This window comes from Maniola jurtina, chromosome 9 (genome assembly GCF_905333055.1).
Source record: "Maniola jurtina chromosome 9, ilManJurt1.1, whole genome shotgun sequence".
Classification (NCBI taxonomy): Eukaryota; Metazoa; Arthropoda; class Insecta; order Lepidoptera; family Nymphalidae; genus Maniola; species Maniola jurtina.
Genome location: NC_060037.1, coordinates 14,602,799 through 14,629,762, shown reverse-complemented (window position 1 = coordinate 14,629,762; position 26,964 = coordinate 14,602,799). Strand labels below are relative to the sequence as shown.

The following is a 26,964-nucleotide window of genomic DNA, read 5'->3' as shown; positions in this document are numbered from 1 at the left end:
ACCAACAATGAAACGAACGAACACGGTGATAAAACACATCTTATTGGCTGATCACATTTCATTAGTGCCAATCTGAGTGACCACAATACAGTATAAATGAGAGAAAGTACTTAATCAATGAAAATAAAAATAGATTATTTTAGCGAATTTTTCAGATATTCATTTTGTCAAGATGAAAATCCTGTTGTATTTTCTTACTCTCTCATTTGTCAATGCGAGTAAGAGAGACAGTACAAGATTTATAATGTACAACAATGTATGAGAAGCTTCGCTTCTGTCGGGTATCCAACCACGTAACTTCTCGGTTAATTTTTTTTTTGTTTAGAGTTTTTCACATATATTTTCATGTAATTAGTCGTCATTGCCCCTGCGTGGTGGGGGCAAGGTCTCAGCTGGACACATTGCACGGAGTGTAGTACATCTGTGCGTACTGAATATGCGAAGTCTCCATATCGTTCATGTAGGGGCTTTGTATATCCTCCGCGAGCATAGTTTGGGACATCTGTTGATAATACAAGTCTTGTGGCTGGTTTTCCGTGTCGGAGTGTGTTGGTATGTCTTGTTGAATTGGTTGGTTCTGAAATTATTAAGGAATCGATTTATTTATTGTGAAAATTTCAGATAGGTAATTATTTTATAACTTAAGTAGTTTAACGTAATAAAAATTGCCGTCAAACTTTATGCATATCTCTACAAATCTGAATTATAATTATTTTTTGTAAATACTGTAAAGCTTAAAGTACTTGTTTGATTTTACAATCTTTCGATATCAAAATCGGTTCTTGAAATAGTTTTATTAAAATAAATGATTATTTACTTCTAAAGCTTTGAGCTGATAGCTGTTTGTTTTTGTTTTTTTTTAAATCGGGTGATATAATAAACCGAAATATAGCTATTTATTTACATAATGTAATGTTAACCTGCATAGGTTGATATTTGCAGCGTTTGAAGCGTCCGTACAAAGACGAGTAAGGCAGGTTATAGTGGATCGCTGCTTGGTTTATAGACATTTGACCCACTCTGGAAAGTAACAATTTGATATTTATTATTTTTTTACACTCACAGGAACAAGGCCGGACTTGCAATGCTAATAAATATAAATAGCTCCAACACGTAGAGATTTTATAAGGGAATTGAACTAAATTGTTGGATACAACAGACTGATTGTATCCTTTTTCTCATTGTCAACAAAAAATCATCAGTTATTAGTTGTCTCGAGAATTGCTCATAAATTAAGTAATTACTAATTAAACAACAAAGTTTATCAACGACAAAATTTAAGTACTTTAAAAGTTACTAGACACCATACAGGAAAGTTTGAAAAAACTGATAAATTAGTAATTATTAAGGTAAATATACTAAGGTCAGTATATATACAAATTACTCAAAAAATCAGTTAAAGCTATTATTATCTAATTCTTTTGTATCGAAAAAATTCGCCATTTAGGTATGTTTAATGAGTAATGAGTATCTTAAAAAATGTAGGTACCTAACAGCTTCCAATGCTTCCCCCATGGCATCTTCTGACCACGGAGTGGGATTGGAACGAGACAACTCGATGCCTTCTCGCTTGCATCGCCCATACAGAGTTCCTGTAAAATAAATGAAGAAACTTACTTAACAGGGAATTAAAATTTCATTTTATCACACAACATTGGGGAATCAATGTCGCTAACGAATTTAAGACACATGACAAAATAGATAATAAGCGGGAACTCAAAATATTTAAAAAAAATTTAAGAGAAAGAATTTAATTTCAAAAGTTACCTACAACAAGTTGTTGTCTACATTGAAGTAAGTAATCCTTCCAAATTCTGTGCACATGACCCCACATAGCTTGGGATGAAGGACAAGAAGAAGACTGTATGCTACCTGTGGGTATTCCGAACTGCGTGGCGGCTCGTTGCACGGAGGCGGCGCCGCATCGGATAGCTTGTAGAGCTCGCTCCAAGTCCGCGCGTCTCCACGCGGTCGGCGCGGCGTTGAAAGGCGCTGCCAGGCGGATGCCTTCGCGACGAGCTATCTTGTATAGAGTACTGCTAGGGATTCCTGGAGTAGACAACAAAATATTCTGGATTGTACAGAGAGAAACAAGTTTTAGAACGAATTAACAACAGGAAATATTTCGCCCTAAATATTGTATTAAATTACCGTCAACCAACTTTTCGTCGCTCAGCATGTCAATTCCGCTATGTGGAAAATTACAAGTTTCCAGAAGACAGTTTTAAAAATTTTTTTTTTTTTGAAAAAATATATAATCACGTAGCTAAAATCTTAAATAAGATTTTCTCTTGAAATAGCAACATGCTAAATAACGGGCTTCTACATGTACGCACACGCACACCTGTAAAGACCAAACAAAATGACAACAAAACGAAAACCCTAAAAAGTTTTGTGGAATAACGTACAACCTAAATACCTCAAGGTAAAAGTGAATAGGTATCTTCTAGGAAAGCGTGTTACAACTGAGCAAGATATGCTTGCAATGATGAGGTCTATCTAACTTCTTCCAAACATTTATCTTACCATAAGCCTTGCTAGCTTTGTTGGCACTTATAGCACCCGCTCTTAGTGCATGCAGCGCCCCGCGCAGGTCTGCCTCGCTCCAGGACTTAGACGCACCTTCCTTTTTCGGAGTGTCGATGCCTAACCGATGTGCCCTCTGCCAGAGGGTCGTTGACGGTATACCGTAGGTCGCTGATGCCTGGAAACATTCTTGGAATATATTTTATAAAATTGTTTTTTCAAATCTTTGAAAAGAGCAACCACCGAGTTTCTTGATAGGTATTCCAAACCAGTGTTAGATGCATTTTGACAATTCCAAAAGTACTTGTAAAAGTTTAATTGAATAAAAAATGTTTTTCCATAAATCCATATACGTTTAATACAGTCCATAAGTCTTCATGTAATCGAATCGGTGTCAAGTAAAAAGTCAAAAGGCAGTAGAGGAGATCGGTACTATACATTTTAGAGTGTGGGACCACCGTAATCACACCTCACTTCGTAGGTACCTACCATTAAATAAATCAATAAATCACCTACCACCAAGTCAGAACTGTTTTTACCTGACGCCAACTGACGTGAATCGACCGGATTGAACTATCTTAAGTAAAACCATTTCTTTTTTACATACTTTTGTTAAACTCATATTATGCTTCCTCAAAGCTTCCAAAGCCTTCTCCATGTCCTGTTGAGTCCAGCTCTTAGGACTGCCGCGACTTAAGGACTCATGTGGTGGACCGCCTGAATCGCTTGTATCGTCACCACTTAAATGTTGCTGCTCTGAAATTGCAATTTTGTCATATTTAATGACCCATAGTTCAAAAATTATACTTGGGTCGATTTTAAAAAGTCGCAAATTTTTCAAAGTTCAAAACAACTTGGGCCGATAAAATTAATCGCTGTTTAATTGATTCTGATCTGGAATTACGATTTGGTCAGTTTCGAATCTTTGTTTCGAAATTATAACTGGGCCGATTTTGAAAGATTGCAAAAATCACCGCTTAAATGTGTTGCTCAGTAATTACAACTTCTCCGTATTTAATAACCATTGGTTTAAAATTATACTTGGACCGATTTTGAAAAGTAATTAAATAACGTGATCGTAAAAAACATCCAAACAATACTCAGGCCGATTTCAAAAGGTAAAAATCTGAATGGAGTTTCAACATACTCTCTTAAGATATACGTAAAAGAAAAAATCTACCTGCAAAATCTCAAGTTTCTTGACCCAGCTGTTTGAGCTGAATATTGATTTGCAGTTAGCTTTTTTTTATACTTATACTTAGATAAATCCAGCAAAAAAAATGTAATGACATTACAGAATTGCCTAATCTTCTAAATGCCTACTAACTAACCTCCTTCCGACGTGGGTTCATCTTTGATGGCCATCAGAGGCACAAAATCCGATGAATCGGCCACTTCACTGGTGCTCATCATTTGTATATGCCTGTCGATGAGTGATGACCCCTGAAACGTGAAACAAACAATGACACTAGTTTTTACTTCTGTAACTTCTGTAATATAACAATGCAATAATAGTGCAATGAGTATGTGAGTCCACACAAATTCCACCGATTACATAATGCTCCTGGATTTTTGAGCTAGTAAAAAGGAAAATGTACAGGTGACATCAGGTAGAAAGAGCTTTGGACAGCAGAGGAAAGAATATTTACATATAGGCACCGTACTTTGCTATTTCGTGCGATAGGTTGACTGAGGAACCGATCGCGTGGTGGCAATTCTTACAACCAAATAAATGGATAAAGCGCTTAAAAGCCGGTTTTACCACATTTTTTTATTGTGTGCTTACAGTTTACACCATATAACAGTATTTAAATGTAAAGGCACAATTTCATTTTACTGGTCCTTTCAATGCACTTACCTCAGCAGTAGTATATGAGGCCGGTTCTAGTGTCGCGAAGGAGGCATCATTGGTGGAAGGCAGTTGTTCACATACAGGCGTGGCGGTGGGTGCAGCCGGCGCAGGCACTAGCTCTTCCAGCGCGCCTTCAACACACTGGAAAAGCGTTGCTACATTGACACTGGTGCTAATTCGGTTGTACAACATTACTGAACTAAACTAAATGGACAGATCTAAAAATAGTGATGTCACTTTCTGTACTTGTGTGAAAAAGCCTAGTAAAAATATTTCCACCACATTATTGTACTAACTTGTACCTTTTATCTACCTTTAATTTGCGTCCACACAGGTGATTAAAAAACTAGCTATAGAGAAGATAATAGCGGGAAAAACCAAAATTGATATACCTACTATGAATTATAATAATATGGAAAAATAAGTAAACCTAACCTGTAAATGATGCAAGAGATTCGACGATGCATTGTCGTCTACTTGTAAATTAGGTTCCAATTTAATAGGGACGTATTCTGATGTGAGCTAGAAAAACAATATATTTTATTAATTACCAAGCACCAACTTACAGTCTATAAATTAAACTATAATATTGCCCATATTGAAGAGTCTGCTGACCGTAACAAAAATACCTGAATGCAATACAAGGAATCATCCTTAGGTTAATTCTTTTACCATCAAGTCAAATACTCTTAGATTAGGTAAGTAATTAATGTAATAAGATCATATTATCAGGATAAAATTATTATTATTATCGATTGTACGCCCGGATAGAACAAATTTTTTAAACGGTCATGATTAATTATATACAAGCGATTATATTATAACCTATTTTTAAGCCGTCATGACCGATTATATCCGCAAATTATACTATAACCGATTTTTTAATTTGCAGTAGGTAGTTATTCTTTGTACAATAAGGTCATGAAGTCAAAATCATAAAGTCGTAAGTAGTTACGTACCTGATGACCAAATGAATGAGCGAATTGTGAATTACTTTCTTCTTCGTCTGATGGCAGTTCGCATTTCACTTGAAGCCTTTCTGATCCTGGCATTTCCTGAAAATTAAATGAGAATAATAAATGAGGTTTCATTCTTTATTATTCAGGAAATCGGAATCGGAAATTTTTGTTTAAAAAGTTATTAGGTAAGTTACTGTTTTTTAAGCAAAATAACATGTTTAAAACTATGCCAATTGCCAACCCTGCCTTTAGGAATGTTCTACACTTGAAAACCCCTAAAAATTGGCAAAATGTGGGATTTTTTGTCCAGATGTGGAAGCGATAAGTCTGACCTGCGGATAAAACTATAATTAAAAATATCGAATTGAAAAAATCTCTAAATAGTAAACTTATCACTTCAACACTTGGACGAAAAACCACTATCCGTCCATTTTTCCAATACCTAAGTATCTAAGCACCTAGGATTAACTAACCTAATAAGTAACTAACTTATTTCTAATTAAAAAAACTTATAAACTAGGCAAGAAAGGTAGATATTTACTCAAAGTTCAAACGATGTTCCTCGGTCAACAACACGGCGATTTCCATTTTTCTCTTTAAACGTAGCGTGGAATCGAACAGGCAGCGTTTCGGCGTAAGTAGGTATTATAAGTAGGTTTACATAGGCAATTAGACAAAAGGAAGCGGGCTTTATTGAATTTTTTCTCGATTGGTGCACAAACGAAGAGTGCCTACAAAACTCGATTTCCCCTCTCTGTCCTTCGTTAGCAAGGCAAATCTCGGGAAGTTTATTTTTATTTTTTGCTTATTTCGAACCGCACGCTACGTGAAACCCAAAGGCCGACGATTCTTTTTACGGCTTAGCTGGGCTTAGCAAAAGAAAGGTTTTGATTTCAATAGTGTATGTCTGTTAGGTTCATTTCCCTCGTAACTACCAAGCTGGATACGTACCTGGCTACTGGTTTTAGATACTTACTTGTTATTATTTGAATCTTTATGACGTCATTAAAAATTCAACATGGTGGATATGCATAATATGACCACAGATAAATGACAAAAAAAAAATACAAAAAAGCAATTACAGAATAGTTGATAGTATTTAAGTAAATACATACATGTAAGTAAGTTACTAAAGAAAAAAATAATCATATTGATATTTAAAACTTAGGACTTAGTGCGTTTTAGTTTTTCAACTTTCTACGGCAAGTTTTAAGTCGATCCAAAACTTGAAATAGACCGAATCCCCCGATGAAATTCAAAACTTCTTTTACAGTCGTTCGTAACTATTCGATATTGAATCACGATAAGAACCGTACACGAGAAGATATAGCGTAGATATTCGAGTGTCTTCCCCTATCGGAGGTGGAGACGAGACGAATAGTGAATGTAAAGTTGCGCGCGGTTAACCCTCTCGGGTACATCGTTCGCGTCGACTCCAGTGTTCGAGGACCGGACACACGTCGGTGCCGCGAGATACGAAAGTGTTTAAACGTCTTTCCACGGGCAAACGAAGCACGATGTAAAGAGGAGGGAATAAACGTGAGGGAAGACGAGGGCGCGAAATCACTCAGCACTCAGTACTCACCTATTTTAGTCGGTCAGCGGAGCCCGCCGCAAGCACCCGCGTGCCGCCCCTCAGCCTGGAAGTACCGGCGATGCTCGATGCACCGTGACCTTCGGCCCACGACGGGATCTCGCAAATGAAAGTGAATTCGGCATCGGCACACACCCGAGCGAGTCTGCGTCGCTGCGTGGCGCATGTTTAGAGGAGGTGCAGGCAGCAGGGAGGATTTTTTCCCGCGCCAAAGAAATAAAAACAAACGCCTTTTTGCCGGGAACCGGCCGCGCGGCGTGGCTCCCTCCCGCGCCGCGCGTCCAACCAAAACAAAACAATGCAAATGACGAAACTTTAAAGTTTATGACGATTTGGTTTTACTTCTCACAACTAAGTCTTTTCATGCATTACCTTACGGCTTACACAATAGGTACTCACACAATATAATTCCTACGTATAATTTCTGACTAGATGATACCCGCGGCTTCTTCTGCGTCGATTTATTTTAAATATCCCGTAGAAACTCTTTGATTTTTCGGAATAAAAAGTTGTCTACGTCAGTTTCCGGAACGCAAACTAACTCTGCACCTAATTTCATCAAAATCGGTTAAACTGTTGGGCCGTTAAAAGCTATCAGACAGACAGACACTCTTTTGCATTTATAATAATTAGAATGGATCTTGTACTTACTAGTAATACCAAGTTATCATGACCAACCAATCGCCGGGTGTCTACTCTCTACTGAGTACGAGTCTCCTCTCAGAATGAGAAGGCTTTGGAGTCTACCACGCTGACCACTTGTTTTAAGCATTTGAAAACAATGCCAATTCTGCGTGTAGAATTGTCAATTCGGCTTAGAAATTGTGTACAACCGAATAAGCACCAACATGCTTTCAAATTGCGAAAGCGGTTTTTGGATTCTTGCATGATGAGGGCACAAAAAAACAAACATCTACAAAAAAAAAAAAGATTTGGTATCATCGTCAACCAATGGTGATCCCCTGCTGGACAGTCTTATAGAGACTTCCACATGCAGGTCTTGCAGCGCACCACCACCCTCACTGCGACTCGTTTGATGTCATCTGCCCACCTAGTGCGGGTCTTCCCACACTGCTCTTTCCGGGGTAGCCATTCCAGCACCTTGAGGCCCCAACATCAATCGGTTTTTCAAACTATGTGCCTTGCCCATTGCCACTTCAGCTTCGCAACCCGTTGAGCTGTGTCGGTTCCTCTGGCCTTCCTCATTTCTGTTTTGATTACGAGACATCAAGCTCATTTCATCATATTAAGATTTAGCTTGATCAGACCACAGCTCAGACTTAAGACACTGTTAAAACGAGCTAACGCTGGCATAAATCTATCTAGTTTTGACTGAAACTTAAGTCTTAGCAAAGACAAAGTGCGCTCAATAGATTTCAACCTTAGTAAAGGAAGTAAGAAAAAGACAAAAAGACGTCGAAACAGGCCGTGGCGTCGCTGGCGAGTTGAACTCGATGCCTATATGCCGGCCTGGTCCCAAATATCCCTAGACAGAGACAGGTGGAAGGAAGAAAGGGAGGCCTTTGTCCAAAAATGGGACAGTGCGGGCTAACAATAATAAAGGAAGTAAGAAATGACAAAGTATCAAGCAAAGGAAGACTAATTATTACAAGGAGGGTAGATGCAGTATGTCGCGTAGCGTAGGTATGCGCCGGGGGCCGGGGGACAGGCGGGGGCCCGGCGCCCGGCAGTCGCGCCCCGCGGGCCGCCTTCTCCCGCTCCGATTGATTTTTATTACAAGAATTTCACTTGTATTTTTTTGTTTCTCGCACACGGAAAGCCTAGGGAGTAGGGACGCACACAGACAGAAGCAACGGGAATCGTATAATTCATTTGTACCAAGTCACTAATGCTATTGATTTTTATAACGAAGCGGCAGTCTTTCAACCTCTTTTGAGACTTTTACAGTCGGTATGTTCCATTTAAAAGAATTGAACTGTAAGTACTTATTTCAGGAACAAGACAAAAGCGACGCGACAGTTAAATTAAAAACTATCATAAGTTTCACTTGAAGTAGAGGGAACTTTAAAGTTTTATTAGGTAAGTAGATACCTAGGTAGGTACTTACCTTTTTATTTAAAATCTACTCTTATAAATTATCAAGTTGTAAGGGATTTTTTAACGAATGCAAAGGTTTTGATTACATTATAGCATATTACAGCACGAGATATTTAGGTATCTGCTTATAAACTGTGGTATGTAGGTACAAGTTTCATAGAAATCGGTTCAGCTATTACGCAGTTCTTTATTGACCACATAAAAAGTCTGAAAAACTAAACGGGGAAAGATGTAAGAAAATTCTTGTGTTCTTAATGTTATAAATCCCGATAATAACTATTATAGTTCATTGATATAATTTGATTCATGTTTGACATAATTTATGACAAAATGATCTACTTAGTCATTAAATTAAATAATGAAATAACTAGTCTAGATCTAGCAATCGAAAAGTTTACATAGTAGTAGAGCTACTTGACGCTAGATGGCGTTTGTACGTGTACGATATCTGTAGCATCATAGATATCTCGATATCTATGAAATAAATCAACAAGTTAGGGTAACTTTATTTATAGATATTCGTCTAAAATAAATCAATTTAAGTACCTAACGATGTATGATGCTTTATAAGTTCTATTCTAGGTTCTAACTTTGAGTTAAACATATATCTACAATGTTAATTAGATTATTGCTGACATAAATCACGAGACTACTTCTGAAACTAGGTCAAGGCTGAATCAGACTGAATAGAGATAAAGAACAGATAACAATACGAGCGATAGAGCCTAAGTTCTTTTAACGTTTCCATTCAATTTTAAACTATTATCATGTAAATAATATTATTAAATCTTCGATAATAATGCCGATATTAATAAATGCAGATTTCCATAATCATTAAGCTTTTCCAAATATTAGTAATGGCAACATTAATAGAGCTTATTTTGGGTCACTCGTTCGTAATCGTTCGCTTCCAACTTGTACTTCGTTTGGATTTTTATAGAGCTGCCTTTCGCTTCGCTAAACTTGCAACATAGCGTAGTTTAGTATTTTCATTGTAAAGAAAGCTGGCGGGTGTGCAAAGCTAATGTGTTGATTATAAAACAAATGTGTTGAAGTTAATTTGAAACGAAATATCAGCTTAACTAAGAACTAGTGTTAATATAGTGAAAGAAATAGTCAAAGTAAGTACTTGAACATATTGTTACGACCCAGAGGAGTGCTTACCATAATGTTACGACTTTTCATCTTGAAAATTTCCACTTGTGAACTTTCGAAGTAAAGTTTCAGAAAGTTTTATCGACTTTCAAACTTTTGGAAGCGTATACGAGAAACCGTAACATCGTCGGGTTCGAAACACCAAAGTGTGTCAAGAAAACTTTGTTCAGAAAATAGTAAAACTTAGAATTTTCGTCGCCATTTTATTTTTTGTCGCGCTGGAAAAGCGGCCATTTTCTTTGTGCCGCGTCGCTTACGACGACTCGTATGTGGTCCATAAAGTTAATTTAGTTAAGTTGAGGCGTGATCTCATCGTATGAAACGAATCGGTGAGATAATTTGCGCTGTGCAGTGAGAAACGCGCCGAGTGGAATGTCTCGAGTGGTCCAGTGAAGTTTTCACGATGGCCTAATTACTGCGTGGTGTTTAGACGTAGATTCCTCCGTCCTCGGCGTGTCAATCACTCAGTGTGTCGGTTGTCGCAGGACGAAGGGCGCGGCGCGAGGCTCGGAGGCACCATGGACGATGACCAGCAGTTCTGCCTGCGGTGGAACAACCACCAGTCGACGCTGGTGTCCGTGTTCGACACTCTGCTGGAGAAGGGAATTCACGTGGACTGCACCCTGGCTGCCGAGGGACAGACTCTGAAGGCACACAAAGTAGTTTTGTCTGCGTGCAGTCCCTATTTCGAGGTTGGTATCATTTTAACTCGCTAACTAGGTCAATTGGTATCGTGTATAACTTGGTTGCAAGGCAGCACAGTTTTGCTCTAATAAACATTCCAGTTGTTTCGTTCTAGCTTTCATGTGTTAGCAATTAGTTTAGATTAATGTATAGATGAGTTGGCAATTGAAAGTTGCTGCTACCACTTTTCCTAATACTCGTTTTGGAGGTATTATCAATTTCAACATTGTATTCATATGACAATTTGATTGGAATGTTAATGATTTAATTAACTGTCATTATGTGTTGTCCAATTAAGGATACATCATTCTATAATCTAGTTAGAAGTTGTAAACAAAATGCATCAAACAATAGCATATTGATAAAACTTTATTTGCTTCATAGTTATAGTTGTATTCTTAATAAAGAATACAACTATAACTATGAAGCAAATAAAGTACAACTATAACTATGAAAAAAACAAAGCAAAGCAAATAAGGCAATAGCCACACAAAATATTTTATACAATGAGAATATATACAAACAGTAAATGAAGTATGCAAAGGCAGTCTTATCATTTAAAATGATCTCCAGATAATCCATTTTTAACAACCTTTAGTAAAGAAATGGGATAGGGCTACAATAGGTTTTTAAAATATTACTTGAACTTTACATACTAATACATAAATATTAAATAACTATCCACAATCAAATACATTTTTCAGGATTTTTGGAAATTCCACTACTCACAGATTTTCAATAATAGTAACAACATAGTATAACTATAGATGTGAACCTACAATTAAAACAAGAAAATACATACATACTAATATTATAAATGCAAAAGTGTGTCTGTCTGTCTGCTAGTTTTTCACAGCCTAACAGTTTAACCGATTTTGATGAAAGTTGGTATAGAGTTCATACTTTTTATCCCGGAAAATCAAATACATAGGTCACACAGGATTTTTAAAGGTCCATCTGTTTAACTGATTTGCATGAAATTTGGTACAGAGGTAGCTTGCATCCTGGAAGTTGATATTGGCAACTTATCTGGTAAAATCAAAGAGTTCCCACAGGATTTTTAATAAACCTAACTCCACACGACGATGTCTCGGGCGTCATCTAGTAAGTAATTATTTCTATTAAGTAAAATAGAATACTAGCTGACCTGCCCTGGCTTTGCTGGAGTAGAGTTTTTGAAGATCGGTGAGTGGTGGAATTTCCAAAAATCCTGAGTCATATTTTCTTAATTTCTTATAAAAGCTTAAATACTTACTAATTTACTACTAAAAACTTCATTGATAAAAATTGACATGTTATCATAACAAATATCAATATCAATTTGTCAGGATAAGAAGTTGCCTTTACCCATGGCCGTGAAGCTATCTCTGTGCCAAATTTCGTCAAAAACAGTTGGAACAGATGGAACAAAAAGTTAGCACACAGACACACTTTCACATTCATAATATTAGTACGGATAGATGTGATGGTCTAGTAGTCCATCTCCTATTCAAGAGGCTGGGGGTTGATCAGATTATATGTTTTGTGCAATTAAATATAACTTGCTTTAATAGTGAAGGAAACATTGTGAAAATACCTGCATGCCTGAGGTTCTCCATTATATTCTCAAAAGTATGTGAAGCCAGCCAATCTGCACTCAGCCACAATAGTGGACTATGGCCAAACCGTTCTAATTATGATCATCATGATCATGGACAGAATGACAACAATAACAAGAATATGTTTGTTTCAGAATGTCCTATCGCAACAGTACGACAAGCATCCGATTATAATTTTAAAAGATGTAAAGTATGCAGAGTTACGAGCCATGATGGATTACATGTACCGGGGGGAAGTGAACATCTCGCAGGACCAGCTAGCGGCTCTGCTGAAGGCGGCAGAGTCCCTGCAGATCAAGGGCCTGTCGGACAACAAGCCCTCGCGGCCCCCCTCGCGCCCCGCGCCCGCCGCTGCACACCCGCCGCGCGCGCCCTCGCCACCACCACAAGTGAGTTCGTTTCCATCCTAGGCTGCATCATCACTTGCCAGCAGGACTGATCGCAGCCAAGCGTTAGTCTATAAATAATAATAAAAAACCTACCTGTATTGAATATATTTTACTTTGTCTGATGAAACCTTATATTGCAAAATAAAAACAAAAATGAAGCGTTTAATTTTGTAAGAATAGATGTGCTTACCTAGAATTTGAGCGCTGACTTAGTGCCTATTGCTAGGGTCTCTAATTTCATTGCTCTAATTAAAAGTAATAAAACTTATGCCATTTCATATTTTGTTAAAAAATATTTATTATGAATGCATCTGAACATCCATCCTATTATTATCTAAAGAGCCATAAAATGCAAAAAATAATTTTTGAGATATCGCCAAAAACTGTGGGAATTCTCTGAACCTGCCATCCTAAAAGTTATAACACTATTTTCGTTTGTATGGTGGCCATTTTTAAATTAACTTTTCCATTTTTAAATCCTGGTTTTTAGGATTCCGTAACCAAAAGGTAAAAACTGAACCTTATTAATGTCACTCTGCTGTTTGTCTGTCTGTCTGTCAGGCTATCTGTCTGTTCGCGTGTCACAGGTCTCTAGCTCATAGACTATATTTACGTTATCAAGTTATCTGATTTCATCAGATACAAATCTGAAATTTTGGTATGGGTGTAGGTTGACCCAAAACCAAATATGAAATTCGAAATTCAATTAAATTATTTTGCAGGGGGCTCCCATTCATGAAAGAGTAGCAGGGGGAAAAAAAATTCTTACCCTAGCATAATAATTGTGGGGTATCATTGTTTGGAGCTCATTAAGTAGAGTAGGAATAGTTATATTCTTTACTATTTTTTTCAAAATAAAATAAAATAAATGAATTTTATTTCAAGCAATAAAATAACTATTTACAACCCATAACAATATAATATCTTGACGTAAAAAAAAAAAGTAGCAGATACAGTAGGTAAATTAAATCTTTGAAACAAAAATAACAACTTCTTATTCTAAGACTCACAAACTTAAAATAATGTTTAAGATGAATGAAAAATAATAACCTTCTTTTCTACAAGAAAACTAGAAAAGAGCTGATAACTTTTAAACGGCTGAACCAATTTTTTTTGAATTATAGCTAAGAACACTCTCGATCAAGCCACCTTTCAAACAAAAAAAAAGTAAATTAAAATCGGTTCATTCGTTTAGGCGCTACGATGCCACAGACAGAAACACAGACACACAGATACACACGTCAAACTTATAACACCCCTCTTTTTGGGTCGGGGGTTAAAACACAAGTCAAAATGGAGCTAACCATTTTAAGAACTAATCTAAATTAAAAAAAAATAAGGATGTAATCCTCAGCATGCATCTCTAACTGTTTGGAATGATGTGCATTTTAGTTTTTTAGGCAATTAATTAATATCACTTGTTTTAATGGTGAAATAAAACATCTTGAGGAAAAACGCATGCCTTATGTCATCAAAGGTGTTTGAGTCTTGGCCAGCGTGGTGGACTTTTTTGACATCTAACAACTGAAGAGCTACTTTTTGAGTTTTTATCTATGGCTTTATATTATAATCTTCAATTATACAATATACCTTTTTCTTGAGCATACTTTGAATAGGTCTGATGATGAATTGTTATTGGTTTTAACCGATTTCAAAAAAAGAGAAGGTTCTCAATTCGACTATGTTTCTTAATATGTTTGTTACGCTATTTCTCTGCCAAACATGAATCGATTTTGATAATTCTTTTTCTGTTTGGTAGGTTATACTTCAGAGGTGGTCCCATTTTAGTTTTGTGAAGATCTGATGAATATCTTTGGAGATGGAGAATAGTAAATGGATAAGAGTAAATTGCGATCAGTGTTATAGCTTAGTAAGCAGTAGCAGTAGTTTTTTAACCAGGCATAGCATATTTTAATTCAGTGGGGCCACTAAAAATGATTTCGTTCACAGGTCAGAGACGGTAGCATCGACAGCCGCGAAGGCTCCATGAGTCCGACGCGGCGTCGAAAGAAAGCGCGTCGCGCGTCCACAGACCTCCCCGCCGTACTACCGACACCTGCCACAGACGCTACCCAGGGCAACGGAGACGAGGTGCCGATGAAGGAGGAGGTCTCCCGCGACGGGGTCGAGGACCTGACCCTGGACGAGGACGCTGAGGAGCAACCGTCTGTCACGCACAATGATGTTGTACGCAGTGAGTATTGCTGTGTTTTACACTTGGATCTGTTCCCATACGAACTTGCAGTGTCAGCTATGTATCTATACATATAATAAAATTGTAGAAAAGTGGTGTCTGTACAATGGAAATAAATAAAAAAGAAGTAGCAGGGGTTGTTATTATATCGATGCCGAACCCGAAATTGTAATTAATTTTTTTTTTTGTCTGTTTGTCTGTTTGTCTGTGTGTTTGTGCACGCTAATCTCAGAAACGGCTTATTCGATTTAGATACGGTTTTCACTAATATATTGTAGTAAGCTTCACTTAGGATTTAGTGTTTATTTCATGTCAATCGGTTCATAAATAAAAAAGTTATGTCAATTTAAAGAATCACGGCGCCTCGCGCCTGAGCGTCCGTGGCTATATAAAGCGCGAAAAGTCACTATTCCACGCGAACGAAGTCGCGGGCACAGCTAGTGTATAATATAAAAAATCCGAATTAAACCCATGTGCTTTTAACCCCATGGGAACTCTTTGTTTTTACAGGCAAAAAGTGTGGGGTTTTCGCTCTATTATAAAGTTGCTAATGATGGCTTACGTGGTGTTAGAACTTAAGCGACGAAATATAGATCAACCAATGCATATCTTTGTACAACTGCACGTGGCGTCGAGCTCATAAACACTTACATATTAAATTATCACGGATACTGCAAGGTTGTATGCTAAGCTACTCCACTACAGTTTAGCAAATCATACAATTCAGGAACGAACTTATTTGCATACTATATGATGCCCGCGACTTTGTCTGCGTGGATTTAGGGTCTTCAAATCCCGTGGGAACTTGATGATTTTCCGGCATCAAAAGTAGCCTATGTCCCTGGGATACAAGCTATCTCTGTACATGAAATCGGTTAAACGGATGGGCCATGAAAGGCTAGCAGACAGACATACACTTTCACATTTATAATATTGGTATGGATTATATTGTAGATAACGGGTACATAACACGATTAATTGGATGATTTTTCTGCCGATATTTTTCGACTCTGCATGAGTCGTGGTCGTGACGGGACGGGAATTAATTGTGGTATGCACCCATTGTCTACAATGTAATATGTCGTTGAACCAGAAATAGCTTAACAGGGCTCTCTCCGTCACTCGTTTCCACTCGTTTCATACAATCGTAGTTCCAATTTCATTTGAATATTAAGCAACCAAAGTCCATGAAATTTTGCAGACATATTCTAGAAACTAATATCTGTGTCTGTGGTGTTTAAGATTTTTCTAAAAATATGTAGTTTTAAAATTACAGGGGCTACAAGATTTGTATGAAAATTTTAAAACCGCGTAACTTTGAAACCGAATATTTTAACAGAAATCTGGAAAACCACAGACATAGATATTAGTTTCTAGAATATGTCTGCAAAATTTCATGGACTTAGGTTGCTTAATATTCAAATGAAATTGGAACTACGATTGTATGAAACGAGTGGAAACGAGTGACGGAGAGAGCCCTCTTAAAATAATGAAGTTATTTGTGGTCTCTTTGGGAAAAATAAGAAATAACATTCCAATCTGGCAAAGTTACAGACCAATTCAAAAACTATATCACATTCCTTTGTTTATGTAATTTTTTTTTTTTTCGCAAAACTCCGGCACTGGCGAAAAAATTGATGTGTGTCAGTGAGTCGAGCTAATATAGGGCCCTCTCTCTTGCACAATTGTATGTAAGTGAAAAGGACTCCTAAATGACTGATGGTTTATACTTTATGCACATTGATTGTATAGGAGTTGAGTATGTTGACAACGTAGAGTGTATGATTGCCAGTAGAGTGTATGATTGCCAAACTGCGTATATTGTAAAGTTGTTTTGAATACTAACCTATACAATAAGAATAACCAATGCATGTGAAATCACAAGCATAATATGAACTTAAGTAAATTATATTGAGGAAGACACCTTAGGTTCTATTGATGTTTGCTTCATGGTTAATTCTACTCAGCAGATATGTTTAGTAAAGATTCCAGTAATACTTGAGATTAAAATTTTTAGGTTAGTAAAATAAGTTAACAAAACTCTTCGCGTAAACAATCGGCCAAGTGCGAGTCGGTCTCGTACACGAAGGGTTCCGTACCCATCGCACAAAAAATGACACTTTTTAGGGTTCCGCATACTAAGTGGGATATCATTTGAAAGGGCTTTACCTGTACATTCTAAAACAGATTTTTATTTATTTTTGATTTATCGTTCAAAATGTTGGAAAAATACCCGAGTTCAGAACCCTCGGTGCGCGAGTCTGACTAGCACTTGGCCGGTTTTTTTTTTTTCATGGTGGCCATTTTGAAATTTCTATTATTTAGCGGGAATAGAAATCATTCAACACATTCTGTAAAAATTTCAACTTTACTTATCGGTTCACGAGATACAGTCCGCTGACAGACAGACGGACGGACGGACAGCAGACGTTTAGTAATGGGTCCCGTTGGCACCCTTCGGGTACGGAACCCTAAAAACATGACAAAAAGGCCTAATAATGATATACCTACCAAAAAAAATACAAAATTAGAACTCAAACTCAATAATAATAAGTTCCCATTCAGTTCACAGACTACAATTAATATTTGATAGCAAGTAAAGTAACTTAAGTCTGAAAAAAAAATAGAAATGAAGTAGTCTGTATACATCTCCTTAATTCCAGATTTCCAATGGCACATGGAAAGATCTCAAGATGAAATAATGAATTCAAATGACAGTGTTCGAGAGTCTCAAGGTAAGCTTGAGTATATTATAGATAAGCTGTTATGGGCAAGGACATATGCCTGTAACAGTGATATATTATACTTAGAAACATCTTGTATTGTTTCTCTTTTCAATAATTTTTAATACTAGTTTAATGATTTTTTATTAAAATTATAATATCTATACAATACAAGATGTCGTGTGGGACTGAGATGGTTATTTTTGGGGCAATGAACTTTTAGTATAAAAAATCTTTTTTTATTTTTAATATGTATTATTTGTCTATGATTAAATAAAAGTTGATTGCTCCAGACTTAAAGGAACGGATGAAATGCGCAATGTCTTCCCATAATTTGAAAACAGACAAAACAGTCATTGCTTTAAAATAATCTATATTTTTATCTTGATATATATAAATATTATATACCACGACAAGCGGATACGAGAGTGCTAGTGTTTTCACATGTGAAACTTCAACTATTAATCATAATACTATCTTATAATAATAATAATATTATAAACTACTAATCTTACTGCAATTTTATATTTCTCTATATTATATAAATTCTAGGATATTTCAGAACGACAGGTAAAGGTAACGGTTTGAAGGTATTAAGGTTTTTTGAAAAATGTAGCCTTTTTTTAAAGGTGAGGTAATTTTTGAAGGTAAGTATATAAATTTTCGTTTATATTCTAAATCATAAAACCACTAGATTGAATGTGTATTTTGCTTTGTGATATGGGTTTTCTATAGTAAATCATTGCATGCTTTAGCGATATCATTTATAGAAATCACGCGATAGTTTGTAGTATCCCTTATGAGTGCTAACTTACCGATCTTTAACAAAGTAACCTTATGGAGTGGAACATTTATATAGGTAAGTATTTTTAATATTTATTATACTTATGTATTAGAACATAGCAAATATTTTATTACATGGTTCTGCACCACACGCAACCTAATGTACAGCGATCGAAAGCCAGAATATACGACCGTATTACTGTTAGTAGTATTTCGTTGTTGCTACGGATAGTACAGTGTTCTATGCCAATTGTGTTTCTTCACCGAATAAAATTTGTTTTAGAAGAATTTTCGGAGTGAACTGCACTGCTCCTGAACAAACTAAGGTAAACCAAAGTTACATTAATTTTTGTCGTAGTTTGTTGGTTCTGTGGCTTATTTATTTATTATTTATTTCTCTTTATTTTGCATTCACATGTGATTTCACTGCAGATGTCTTAGCAATTCATGTTTTAAACTTAAGTTTTTTTTTTGTTCAGTACGCATGTTCACTAGGCCGAATTTATTATCATTTGGAGCATTTCTATGTTCCCTGTGGGTGCGCATTTCATTTGACGATGAGTTAGGTTCAGCCACGTTAAAGAGACTATCCGTATAGATCTATGGAGGTAGTTCGTAAACATAACTAGGATTGTCCTGACCGGTCGATCCCTTCTCCTTCTATTCCCACCGTTTTCAGCACGACCATAACATTGCTGTCCTACTAACGTGCCATTTTCACACACAAAAAAAATTACAAGCTTTGTGCAAACCTTTACCTTAAATAATATGGAACTCTTAATATAACTTTCATGCAATTTTTGAACTACTGAAACTGTGCAATTATTATGCTTGCTTTACCTCAATCTTGCTTTTCATTCTTTTCACCTTCCAGCTGAGCAACCCAAAGATCTAACTAGCGTCCTGCATAACATTAAAGCTACCCATCCAATAACTCGCGGATATCTAAAGACTCGCAAAGCTAACGCTAAGAGTCCAGGTGAGAATATCCCCACAACTAGCGGGCACCTTAAACGCCGTAAGGAAGTTAAGGCTAATCTTAAAAACGAAATTGATGATGAAGTCAAGCCCAAAACTGAAACGGAGGTTGATTGCGATGTCAAGCCTAAAATTGAGGTTGTCGAAACAAAAAAGAAAAGGGCCAGAAACCCATCGAAAAAGGGACGCGGTCAAAAAAAGCAGAAAAAGGGCAGAAAATGGTCCGATCAAGTCCTGAAATACCTTTGCTCGATTTGTAATGAAAAGAAGTATAAGTATAGACGGAATAAAATCAGACACGAGAAGTATGAGTGCAACACTGGTCCCCAGTTTACTTGTGGCGAATGTGGGAAAAGATACTCCCAGAAAAAGACCTTGGCCATGCATGTTATACGTAAACACATTGCGAAAACAGAGAAAGTTGAAAATAACGCATAGATATTTTTTTATTTACATTTGTTGTTTTTTGATATTCTTTTTTTTTTACTTTTTCTACTATTTTGTTAGTTAAAACATGAATTGTTAAGAACATCGTTTCAATTAACATGAATGTTAAATATACTCAAGTATATTGATGATCTCATATATAAGTTAATCACAATTTAAGCTATGGCTAGTGAGCTAGTTTGTGGATTACTTTTGTTTTTGATACTCAATAGTTTTATTACTTTAGGATATGATTAGATCCTGTTGTATCTACTTTGTTTATTGGGTACTTTTTTTCTAATTTTAGCTTGCATGGTCATTCAACACTGAAATCTTTTTAGGGTTTCGTACCTCAAAAAGAAAAACGGAAAGTAGGATCACTTTGTTGTCTGTCTGTCTATTTGGCTGTCCATCTGTCTGTCTGTCTGTCCGTGCATCTATCTGTCCGTCTGTGCATCTGTCTGTCCGTCTGTCTGTCAAGAAAACCTATAGGGTACTTACCGTTGACCTAGAATCATGAAAGGCAGGTATATATATCTTATAGCACAAGTAAAGGTAAAAATCCGAAAACCGTAAATTTGTGGTTACATGACAAAAAAAAAATTAAAATGTGTTTCAATTTTCAAAGTAAGATAACTATACCAAGAGGGGTATCATATTATAAAGGGGCATTTTAAAACAGATTTTTACTTATTGTTTTGCATAATAGTTTTTGATTTATCGTGCAAAATGTCAGCAAAATACCCGAGTACGAAACCCTCGGCGCGCGAGTCTGACTCGCACTTGGTCGGTTTTATATTTTTTTCACTTTTTCTTCTATTTTGTTAGTTAAAACATGAATTGTTCGAAAATCATTTTTTTTTTAATAAATTTAGGCAGGTACTCACACATAAGTGCCATATAATCTCAATTAAGTTACTTTTGTTTACTAGTCGATAGTTTTATTATTTTAAGGTCAACTTGCACACAAATGTAATACTGTCACTTTTTTGCGGTTGCCAAAAACAAGCTTTAAAAAAATTGTTAAATCAAGTTGAATAGACCTTATGATTATGATAAAATCACGTTATAGCTACTTTATTACTTTTTTTCTATTTATTGCTTGCATGTTTTCAAAAATAGAGTACATAACTGAGAAACAAATCAGAGAAAGTTAAAGATAGTACAGATATTTTTTTTATTTACTTTTTATATTATTTTACTAGTTAAAGTTAATACATGAATTGTTAGGATCATTTCAAAAATAAATGTTTCAAATATATACTGAAGTGCAATACATACCATGCCATTGTTCAACAACTAAGTTAGTGCTGTGAGCTAGTTTAACTCTTGGTTTTAATAGTTGATAGTTATAGACATGTAGCTACTTTTGTTCCGTTCAAGTTTAAGAGCATAATCTTATTTTGGTTTTATTTTGTTTTTTATTTTGTAGTGTTTTTTAGTTGAATACATTCATTTTGCCATTCATTGTTTTCTTTTCACCGGCTTAATTTGTTTTGCCGAGCGCATCGGCTTCACGGTAATACATAGCACTCTAGTTTTAAAACTACCGTCGCGCGCGTACCAAAAAACGGACTGTATTTCTTTTTTATTTCAGGTCGAAAGACGACGCCGAAGCACGGTGTCATGACGCGGAGTAAAAAGGTGAGCGAGGAGTCGTTCGCGACGACGCTGGCGATACTGAAGAACGTGCGCACGCCCAGCGTCAACAGCGCCAGCAGCGTGCACAGCGCGAGCAGCGTGCACAGCGCGAGCGGCGCGGCCGGCGCCGACGCCAAGGAGAACAAGGCGCAGGAGCCGGGCGCGTGCGCGCCGGCGGCCGAGGTGCGGCGCTCGCCCAAGGCGGACCCGCGCTACCACATCTTCCCGCGCGGGCCCGCGTCGCTGCCGTGCGCGCAGTACAAGACGGACAAGGGCTACCGCTGCCCCAACTGCCAGCGCTGCTACAACGCGCGCAAGAACCTCGTGCGCCACGTGACGCTGGAGTGCGGGCGCGAGCCGCAGTACCGCTGCCCGCACTGCTCGTACAGCAAGCACCGCCGCAACGAGCTCAAGAAGCACATCGAGAAGAAGCACCCCGAGCACGCGCCGCCGCGCACGCCGCCCGCGCCCGCCGCGCTCAAGTGACGCGCGCGCTTACCGACGCCAACTAGTGCCTTAACCGCGCCCCGCGATCTTCCTTTTAGATGGTATTCAAATATTAAAGTTTTATAAGAGCCTCGTATACTTATTTTATGTAATGAACGGATCGATATTCGATATATTTTTAAAATTGAGATATTAAACATTGTACTGTGATCGGCTGTTTGATTTCTCCGACCCCGTCTCTTTATGGGAAGATGAGTCGACGACTCGACGATCGGTTTGTGCATGTCTGCATGAATTAGAGAAGCTTCGCCTTTTATTGATTTTCTAACAGAGATTATTTTATTTTTTTAATATTTTTATTATTATTATAACGCATTTCTTTGGTTCCTTAATTTTATTTTAGCCTCTGGTAGTATTAACAAGTACCTCGGTACGTAGCGCGCTTGAGTTATGATTTGCAATACCGTTAACGTGTGCATTTCAGACGCACACAAAGACGGGCAGCTGCCGTCGGCGCTGCTGTCGCTGCTGTCGGCGCAGCGCCAGTCGCAGTCGCTGGCCGCGCTCGTGCCGCCCTGCATCCAGGTCACCAACATCCTCAAGCCGCTGGGCTGCGCGCCGCTGCTGCCCGACAACCTCAAGGCGCATCTGCTGCAGCAGGCCTTCCTGCAGAACAACAACTCGGTCGCCTCGGCCAAGCCCGACGACCAGGAGTCGGACGCGGAGTACGACGACACGGACGATATCGTGCTGCCGGAGGAGTCGGACGCGTACTACGAGAACGCATACTCCAGCGGCGCGTCGCTCGGCTCGGGCGAGTACGAGTCCAAGCACGAGCTCAAGCTGGTGAAGCGCGACGGCAACAGCTCGGACGACGCGAGCCGGCAGTTCGAATGCCGGCACTGCGGCAAGCGCTACCGCTGGAAGTCCACGCTGCGGCGCCACGAGAACGTGGAGTGCGGCGGCAAGGCGCCGTCGCACCAGTGCCCCTACTGCTCCTACAAGGCCAAGCAGCGCGGCAACCTCGGCGTGCACATCCGCAAGCACCACAACACCGAGTGGTACATGTACGCCAGCAACAAGGTCCGGCGAAACAAGAAGACTTCCATATAACCTGTACGCAGAGGAAAACATTAGACCAAAGTAGATACCTAACCAAATCGGTACTGCAATAATATTATTTATATTTACATTTTTATTTTTGTTAAAGACGTTTAACTTTTAATATACACTAAAGATAATAGATATTAATGTGCACATTCCCTAACGGCGTTAGATTTAATTTGTTGATTTTTGTTTAGAGTTTATTATCTTAGTTAAGACTGACCCTAAGTATTTCGTTCAGGAGAACATTTCTAGTGGTATTTATTTTTTTGACGACCATGTCTCCCTCTACATCCAAAGTTAAAAGTTGTAATTTTCGAAACGAAAATTGAATTTTGAATCATGTTTCTCACGATAGGTACCTACCATTAACTCGAATTTGTATAGTTTTAGTACCCTAACATTCCTCACGCGGAATATAATGATTCCAAAAGCAAATCCACTTAGTGCAATGATATTACTACTTAGAGATATTCTATTTCCGTTGCTGATGTATTTATTGTCGCAGTAGTTTAATTTTCATCACGGGTAAAATTGAACATTCTCCACCTTAATGTGTATAATTTGTTTTTGCTTTTTCTTGTTATATGTTTAAATTATTTTACCAATGTGTCAGGGACCATTCACTTGTCTTCCCATTAGTAGACGATCCAAAGTTTTATATTGAATAGTTGTATTATTATTTATTAGGTTAATGTTTGCGGACTCGGCGTCCTTAGCGTAACGGGAGGCCTCGGATTGAGGTGGGGGAATGTGTAACACGGACCCCAAAGATTTGAGGCGATTTAGCAAGTAAGTAAGCAAAAGCTCATCGATTATGTGCCTACAATGTTACCTGTAGATAATATTAAATATTTATTACGGTTTGTATTTCGGTTTACTGGGATAAAAGTGTGTTCAAAATTATTAAAAAAAAGATATTAAGTAATTGATATTTATTCGCAATATTCGAGTTTCGTTAAGCATATTGACTGTTGATATTTTTTTGTTGTTAACTTAGGATAACAAAGCTATTTGACCAAAGTCAGTATTAGTCTATTAACGTTGGTGTAACTTGTAACGTGTTATTTGTTATAAAATCAAGTCGTCGCTACGCATAGCGCAATGATTCCTTCGAATGCAATGTCCATCATATCATGCTAGTTAAAGGTCTAAGGTACTAATGTATCGGTTAGAATAAAATTTGGATGTTATGAAGTCCACATTGTTTGTTAATGTTATTGGATTTTAGTTAGTGTGATTTTTATATGAATATATTGGGGTTTACTTGGTAGAAAATTTTAATAAAATATAAATATAGTATACCATGTTAGACTTTTTTTTTTATTTGTTAACATTCCTCACCGAATTCCTCATCCTCTTTTGTCATTAGTTGTCACTAGGTAGTAGGTAAGTTTGCTACTTTGGAATTATTTTATGCAAGTGCATGAACGCATGCCATTTCACTGCTTACTCGTTTCGACTCGTGCAATGTTAATTGTTTTTCTTTTCCTTTTCGTTCATACTAATATAATTAATAATTTCAGGTAGACAAGAAAGCCCATGGGTCGGGAGACTACATTTAATTAACAAAAGTTTTTAGAGTAGCACAAAGTGACTAAAACCCATATCACGAGAGTAACCGTGAAGTCCCTCGGTACACGGTTCGCTCCATGAGTGAACTCACAGAGAGTGTGTATTGAAGGAAACCTTGCCAAAACCGTTAGAATTGATTCATTCAAATAAACGTTATATTATTTCTTTATTTTTGTTTCTTTATTTACTTTCCTTTTGCAAAGCTTTTCATCACAGCACTCGGTGGACACTCACAGTAGTTTATCTTCAGTTTATGTATATATGTCTATGTATGTTTTATCATTACGTACTCAACCAAACAGGAGTGGAGAACAAGAGCCCTCTGCCAATATAAAACCGCCATACTCATACATATGACGCGATGTCATCGTGTACTGGATAGCACGTAGCTGTATGTGTGTTCTGATCGTGTTTAGGGTAGTGTTTGTCGCTTCCTCTCGCGAAAGTGAACTCGTGCGCAATTCGACTCGTGTTCGGTTGAGTACTTACGGTTTTTATGTATATGAAGTATATAACACGTATATGCGCTTGTATCTGTCGTTAACCTCACGGGAATGTCGTGTGCGTGTGTGGTCGAGCGCAGTGTGACGGTGTGGGTGTTGCAGGCGGCGACGAGGCGGCGTTCCCGCGGCTGGGCGGGCTGTCGTGGGAGCAGTGGTCGGCGCGGCTGGCGCTGCCGCTGGTGGCCGGGCTGCGCGCGGCGCCCGCGCTGCCGCCCGCGCCCGGCGAGCCCAGCTTCACGTGCCCCGACTGCGGCCGCGTGTACAAGCTCAAATCCTCGCTGCGCAACCACCAGAAGTGGGAGTGCGGCAAGGAGCCGCAGTTCCAGTGCCCCTACTGCGTGTACCGCGCCAAGCAGAAGATGCACATCGCGCGCCACATGGAGCGCATGCACCGCGAGCACCACATGAAGCCCGAGCAGTACATCAAGCAGGACAACATCGACGCGTGCACATAGTGTGTCGGCTATACCGCACAGCTCACAACTACCGAATACTCCTTTTTATGTCGATTGAAACCCGTTGGAGCACTATCTCAATGGAGCACCAATGGTGTCTTAGTGAGATATGGCACTTAAAGTAACGCTATACGACACGAAATTCCATCGCCGATTTTCTCCGGCATCTAATTTGTCGTCAATCCATAGACATCCACAGCTGGACATAGATCTCTTGTAGTGGTTACCATCTTCTGATCTTGCACCATCTAAAAGCAATACGTTGCCCATCTAGTGCGGGGGTCTACCGACATTAACTTTCTAGATAATGCCCAGCATACGTTGCATTTTGACACGCGCAACCTATTGTATTGAAAAACTATTATCGAGCATATGCAAACAACCGATGCCTGAAAATGTAAATTATATGTCAAAATGTAACCATATTAGAAAATCGGCGATGGAATTTCCGTATAATGTAGCGCTAGCCTGAGGTTAGAATCGCGCAGTTCCGTCGCGTAGCTATTTCGTGCGAAACAAAATGATTTTTTGAAATATTTTTACAATTAATTATAATTAAATTAGATCAGATTCCTCGAGTTAATTGCCGATTGTGATAGATGTGATGAAATCTCCTTGTGATAGTGAGTTAGGTGTAATCGCCGAGTTACCTGCTCCGGGCGCGGAGCGTGCTATAGATACCGTTGAATTTAATCTCAAGACGAATTTCACTTAGTATTCACACTGGTTGCAGTTAACGCAGCGGTGTAAGCAACTGTTGCATTTATCCAGTACGTTAAGGAAAGTGATTTTGTATAGTTACGCTTCTATATATTTTTATGTACAGCATTTATCGTGTAAATTATCATTCCTGATATCGAATACGTTTAGGCGTGTAGCTTCGCTAGATCGTTGTTTAGAAATGCTTATTCCTTGTTACCAGTTACAGTTACTACGAATGTTTCGGTCATGTGCTGAATGACTATACTCATCGGTGAATTTTGCGTTTGTTTAAAATTATCGAGATTAGAACACCCGCGCTTTGTGGGTCCTTATTGTAGTGAGAATGGAAAAGAGTTAGAATGAGTGATTGCATTCTTTTGTTCTATTAAATAGTTATTTAAAAAATGAAGCTATTTGTCGCTTAGTATGCAAGTTCTAGGTCTTTGCCATAATGTATGTTCCATTATTTTTGTAATACTCAATGTAAGTTAATTTTTTATTTTTTCAATTATTTTTAGATCTCTTTTTTTCGTATATTGCATTTATTTTACATTAATCTAGAAGTTATCCTATAATCGAAGGAGATCCGATATCGTATTTGTAAGTGGTATTAATTAT

General features: G+C 38.0%; 2 protein-coding genes across 4 annotated transcripts; one reads left to right on the top strand and one right to left on the bottom strand.

The window, feature by feature from the left end:
* Positions 1-15: 15 nt before the first annotated feature.
* Positions 16-10,279, bottom strand: LOC123868446. Of its 2 annotated transcripts, XM_045910982.1 has the most exons (12): positions 10,154-10,279; positions 6,923-7,030; positions 5,338-5,433; positions 4,814-4,900; positions 4,385-4,519; positions 3,858-3,969; positions 3,134-3,282; positions 2,527-2,704; positions 1,873-2,049; positions 1,490-1,592; positions 921-1,020; positions 16-577 (listed from the first exon to the last, which is right to left on the bottom strand). In XM_045910982.1, the coding sequence occupies exons 3-12, from the start codon at positions 5,428-5,430 to the stop codon at positions 389-391; spliced, it is 1,323 nt and encodes a 440-aa protein (XP_045766938.1). In that variant the 5' UTR covers positions 5,431-5,433; positions 6,923-7,030; positions 10,154-10,279; the 3' UTR covers positions 16-388. The 2 variants fall into 2 exon arrangements, with proteins under 2 accessions (XP_045766938.1, XP_045766937.1); XM_045910981.1 differs by lacking the exon at positions 6,923-7,030 and having other exon boundaries at positions 10,154-10,218.
* LOC123868445 (longitudinals lacking protein) lies at positions 9,715-26,157 on the top strand. Of its 2 annotated transcripts, XM_045910980.1 has the most exons (7): positions 9,715-10,110; positions 10,630-10,836; positions 12,561-12,815; positions 14,766-15,009; positions 17,673-17,744; positions 22,492-23,082; positions 25,265-26,157. In XM_045910980.1, exons 2-7 carry the CDS (start codon positions 10,663-10,665, stop codon positions 25,642-25,644), a joined length of 1,716 nt encoding a protein of 571 aa, XP_045766936.1. In that variant the 5' UTR covers positions 9,715-10,110; positions 10,630-10,662; the 3' UTR covers positions 25,645-26,157. The 2 variants fall into 2 exon arrangements, with proteins under 2 accessions (XP_045766936.1, XP_045766935.1); XM_045910979.1 differs by lacking the exons at positions 9,715-10,110; positions 25,265-26,157 and adding an exon at positions 10,337-10,473 and having other exon boundaries at positions 22,492-24,423.
* Positions 26,158-26,964: the final 807 nt, after the last annotated feature.